This window comes from Cibotium barometz, chromosome 1, assembly GCF_041138505.1.
Source record: "Cibotium barometz isolate CiBa-2024 chromosome 1, ASM4113850v1, whole genome shotgun sequence".
Taxonomy (NCBI): Eukaryota; Viridiplantae; Streptophyta; class Polypodiopsida; order Cyatheales; family Cibotiaceae; genus Cibotium; species Cibotium barometz.
Window position 1 is genome coordinate 36,846,870 of NC_141046.1, and position 5,240 is coordinate 36,852,109.

The 5,240-nt window shown below is 45.7% G+C and overlaps 1 protein-coding gene across 1 annotated transcript; it reads right to left on the minus strand.

The window, feature by feature from the left end:
• Positions 1-681: 681 nt before the first annotated feature.
• LOC147641947 (zinc finger protein WIP5-like) lies at positions 682-3,923 on the minus strand. Its single transcript, XM_086801456.1, has 2 exons — positions 2,558-3,923; positions 682-1,646 (listed from the first exon to the last, which is right to left on the minus strand). The coding sequence occupies exons 1-2, from the start codon at positions 3,428-3,430 to the stop codon at positions 1,179-1,181; spliced, it is 1,341 nt and encodes a 446-aa protein (XP_086657582.1). The 5' UTR covers positions 3,431-3,923; the 3' UTR covers positions 682-1,178.
• Between the last annotated feature and the right edge of the window lie 1,317 nt (positions 3,924-5,240).

Below are 5,240 nucleotides of genomic sequence, written 5' to 3' on the forward strand. Positions count from 1 at the left end.
CTAGGTGCCCATTCTTGGACCCCGCAACCCGAGGACAAAGTGTCTCGGGAAGATATCCTTCTACCCTAGAGTGTAATCTATCAACCTGTACTTACATGCATCCTAATTGGCATCATGCCAAGTCTAGATAAGTAGTCCCATAACCATGTGAACCTTAGTGTCTAAATTGGGCACTGTTGGGTGCTCAGACATGCTTAGCACACAACGGCTACTCCTCATAATGGGGGCCTTATAAAATAGAGCAACCTATCACCACCCACATAGTCATAATGATGAGGGTGGAGCACTGATTTCCAACACATGCACAAAATTCATAATACATGGAAAACAATTCTAGGATAGGATATGGTAGATAATTCCATGGAGAAATTTGTGACTAAGTCTTTGCATGTTATATGGATGCATAATTAACTCAAACCTAAGAGAAAAGGAAATTTGTAATAAAGCACATGATATAAGAATTGTTCAAAACACTTTCATGTTTTTGCTGTGGAGGATGGATTGAAAGTGTAAGCTTGGCTCTTGTCATTGGTCAATCCACTACAAGATAATAGTTTAACTTGTAATCCTATAGCAAGGTTGGTATCATCGAGCCTATGTGCGTGAAATTGGGCTATTTAGCATGCAACACCATAAAACATGAAGAAAAACACCGAAAGCATAGTAAGAAGGGGAAAATGTTGCACAAATGTAAGTCTTTGTTACCATTGAATGGGTCTGATATCTACATTAGAGAAGTGAATGAAACAATCAAGAGAGCATTTGAAGGAGAGGGTCCATGTGAGGCACATGACTTGTACCTTAAGGGAGTGTTGTGTGATGTATTGTTAAGTGGTATTAACAATCACAACCTTAAGGTGATGCCATGCTTGATGCACCATGTGCCATTATCTAGTAGACCTACACATGGAATTACGATCTTTGTTGTTTTGAATATGGTACAGCAGGCCTGGACGGCTTCACCTTAAACTTTCATTTGCCTTGATGATGATCCCAAACAATCTCAAGGCTGCTGCACCATATACAAATGGCAAGATAAAACGAGCTATGCATAGTATGTTAAAAGATAAGATGAGCCATGATGCGTTGCAGAATGACTTTGGAGCAAAAGAAGATGAGCCATGGTGGCATGTAGATACTGTGGCGTGAGGCATCACAAAGAATGGGTCTTTGATGTTTTACTCATCATTATCAGAGCCGTTAGAGCATAAGTGATGATCATCAGCGGCTAGATGGTCGGGTAGTGAGGAAGGGCCTTCCATGTTTTCATCGAAAGGCTCGAAGGGGCCATGGCCTCGCCCAAAAGCTCGGACGTGGTCCTTGAGGGAGCGCTTGTGCTTGAAATCAGAGCCGCAAATGCAATACCAGAGCTTACCGCAGTTCTTCTCGTGGGTTCGCCAGTCCCCTCTCACGGCAAAGGCCTTCCCGCACTTGCGACACATGAAAGGCTTGATCCCATGCTTCCTCTTGAAGTGCGTCTGCAGCGTCCTGAAATCCTTTAGCGGCTTTGCACGCGGGTGCTCTATGTTGTTCCTGCACCCCTGCGCACAGCAATAACAAGGCAAGCGCAGCATTGTTGACGGTTGCGTACCCTTAAGCGAATCCGGGCCTCTTCTATACTGCGATCCATGCCCCCACATATGCATCTGCAATGCACCCAGCCACTTAACATCAAGTACATCATTTAAACATCAAAATTAAACTGAATTCATACCCTAATATTAAGCTCAACCAACCAAGATTTTCACTTGTGACCCTGGATTTGTATTTGCCTGAACTGACAAGTATTTGGAAACTTGATACCTTTTGTAACACTTTGTTTGAACTTCATTAGAAGCAAAAACTACTAGAGGATTAAACTTCCTCTTATTTCATTTGTTTTATTTCTAGGTCCATAATTCTTTACACTCAAGTATTAGCGCAATCATAAGAACCAAGCAATTCACTTAATGTGAAACTTGTCCCACACCACGACTGACAAATATTCAGAAAACTGATACCCTTTGCAGTGGTACTTGGAAGTTTGAGAGAAATGATACCCGTACAGCCGGTTGAGAGTGTGACTGTTTTCCGAACTAGAAAGGCATGCACAGTCTAATATTAGCTTAAACAAAAGCTGTGATCACCCAATGATTGCCCTCGTTGCTGGTCAGTATGATCAAACACGTATGCAATTATGTGTATTAACATAACCCAAGCTTAATGTGGCTCCACGATAGATAATTAGATGACTTGATTTAAGCATCGATAATTAGACGACTTGATCTAAGCATAGATTATAATTAGATGGCTTGATCTCCTTGCTCTAGTGGCATTTATGAGTGCCTTACAATAGCTAGATATTCCTTGCCCTAGTCGCAACCTTTTCAGTATGATCAATCTCTAAACACGGAAACTATACAAGCTACACTAACCTAAGCTCAAACCGTAGATAAATCTTCCTTGCAAAGAACAGATGTTAAGATTAGACTTACCTAGCAAAGACGAATTATTAAATTTACAAACTAACCTCCAACCTTAGACATTCAGATAAATAGTCCTCCTTGCCCTAAATTACCTGCATATTGTTGTAGCGATTGAACGTTTTGCCGCAGAGCGGACATGCGAATTGAGTCGGCCCTATCAATATCTGTGCCGGTGTTGGAATCCAGTACTGCCCTTCTGGTAGACGTTCTGCTGGCCTCAAAATTGCTTCCGCTTCTAGTAAAGTGTTATTGCTGGGAGTACTGTCGTTGCTGTGCTGGTCGAGTTCCTTCTTCACATGAGACGTATGGTGGTGATCGTAATTAGTCATTTTCTGAGATGGATTAGAATTAGAATTAGGAGGCCCAATTTGCAAATCCACTGTAACACTGCCGTGTATACAATCTTCGTTAGCTTTTAGGTAAGGGTTTGTGGTTGATCTAGCAGAAATAACGTCTGGTTCAGCCTTTGGAGGGGCCAAAGTGAGCAGAGGAAGAGCTTCCATGATGGGAGGGGAGGCAGGAGGAGAGCTGGCTCCATAATCGTCCTCATAACTGCCATCATTATCAGCAGTTGGCTGCAGTAAATATGAAGTTTGATCAGATGCTGCAGGTAGTGCATCATGATGCTGCAGCCGTTGGTAGAATTCCTTGCATTTGTTTGTACTGCTTCTGCAGAGAGAGAGACATGAAGAGCTCATGGAAGATTGCGTGGAGCTCATGTTGGTGAGCTCATGTGGTGAAGAAGAAATGGATAGAAAGTCTGTGAAAGGGATAGCCATAGGTATGTATTGATGATGAAGAGAAGCTGCAGAAGCAGGCGCGGCATGAGGGTGATGTAAACCATATTGGTGTATATATTGAGGGGTAAAGGCAACGGGCTCATGTGCTGCCATGGGTGAAGTAGTTAAATTAACACAAGGAAAGGGGTGGATGTAGTAGTTACTGCTACTCTTTGCAGAGCTCATCCTGAAGCTGGGGGGGACGGCAGGCGTGCAGCAGGAACCCTAAACCCTTTGAAGATTTTATCACTTGATAGATGCTTAAGGTCGGTCTAGCTTTAGAGGTGAAATAATTACTTCTAGTACTTATAAAGAAGTGCTGCTTGCTCTGTTGGGCGCACAAATGATGATCTAAAGTACATCTAAGCTCTTACCTTGCTTTCAGCTTCAATGGTGGCATTAGAATGTTAATGATGGTGGAGGCTGGAAAGATCATCGCAGATCTAACGATATTGGCTAATTGGTAAGTGCTGGGAGCAATAATTCTTTTTAACCTAAGGTGGAAAACCATCAGGGAGCAGACGGGGACGTACGAGATCGCCGTCCTAGGAAGATCACGGCGCACTTATACTGGTTTTTGACTAAGGGTTAGAGCTTGGCTAGAGAGAGAGAGAGAGGGAGAGAGAGGGAGAGAGAAGCTTCAAACAAAATAAACCACAGACGGAGAGGAAAGAGTGTAATTTAAGTCGAGTTGTTGCACACGGCAAAGAGAGAGAGAGAGAGAGAGAGAGAGAGAGAGAGAGATGAGAGAGACAAGGCGCAATTATGCACAGCTTGTTTTGGACTTAGTCCAAGTGTAATTGGCTGGAGCGAGAGAGAGAGAGAGTGTGTGTGTGAGTGTCGGTGTAGATAGTGGTGGCAACGTAGAGCGAGACCTTAGAGCTAGACAGCGACGAGCGTGTGTAGAAAGAGAGAGAGACAGAGAGCACTTGGTGGGGTTGTAGATGGACAGGAGCGCGCTTCGTGTAGATAGAGAGCGTGTGTACAGAGAGAGAGAGAGAGAGAGAGAGAGAGAGAGAGAGCTTAGCGGGTAGATAGAGAGTGTGTTGAAAGACGGACGGAGGAGAGAGTAGCAATAAAAACAGCTCCAGCCGCAACCCCACGCCACAGTGAGGGAGGAAGCCGCACTTCGGATTTCGTGAATCACGCATGTGGGCGTACTGTGTGGATAAACAGTGGCGCGGAAAGCAACTGCAGGCGTCGGCGCGCGTGCTCGTAAGCCAAGTACACACTGCCGCGCCAGCTCTGACGCCGGCAGCCTGGGGCGCTGATTGGCGGAGGCGCCCACCGTAGAATGACAGGTCACGCACAGTGGGCGTCCCACGTGGCAAGCCAAAAGTACCTATAACCTCACCTCTGTGAGGCGCTCTGCCCCAGGCCAGTGTCCGGACAACAAAATTGAACCGGGAGAATTTCCCAACCCATACTAACCTCTTATCTGGCCCACTGCCCGGTCCCGACTCCCGAGCCTCGCACGTCCGGGCGCCCTGTCGGCCCTTGCCCGGTCACGCCTGTCAGCACTGTGGAGTCTGGACTGTAGCCCCGACCCCCCCACTACCCGTCGTTGACTGTGCCACCTCTCCAAGCATGCGTCAAGACTCTGCAGAGGGAATCACATTATCACAATGCCCATGCATACGAAGAAGAAAGAGCAAAATCAACACAGCCCAACCCATGATGCCTCTTTGCAAGTTCAATACAACACACTATGTGCTGTTTGCTTATCCGTCATCACCACCATCATGAGCGCACCCCCATTGGTCCCTTCCTAGCTTAGGACCGCCCACCCTTTAAATTAATCCCGGCTTCTTTAATGTCGCCCCCTCCTTGACTCTTGGCACCTCCTCACAACCCCTTTTCCTCACCACCGATCATGCCCTCCAGGCTGCCTCATAAAGGGTCCACATGTCACTTATAGGCTGCCTAATTGGTTCTTTATTGTTGGTAGGCCCTAAGGAGAATGAAGAATTTTGAAAAAAAAGAAGCATCAACAAGA

Excerpts from the sequence above, each read along its gene's own strand:
- LOC147641947 (XM_086801456.1), bottom strand. The coding sequence starts at position 3,430 with ATGAGCTCTGCAAAGAGTAGCAGTAACTACTACATCCACCCCTTTCCT. Across the intron at positions 1,647-2,557 it reads ATCGCTACAACAATATGCAG|ATGCATATGTGGGGGCATGG; the intron begins GTAATTTAGGGC and ends GGTGCATTGCAG.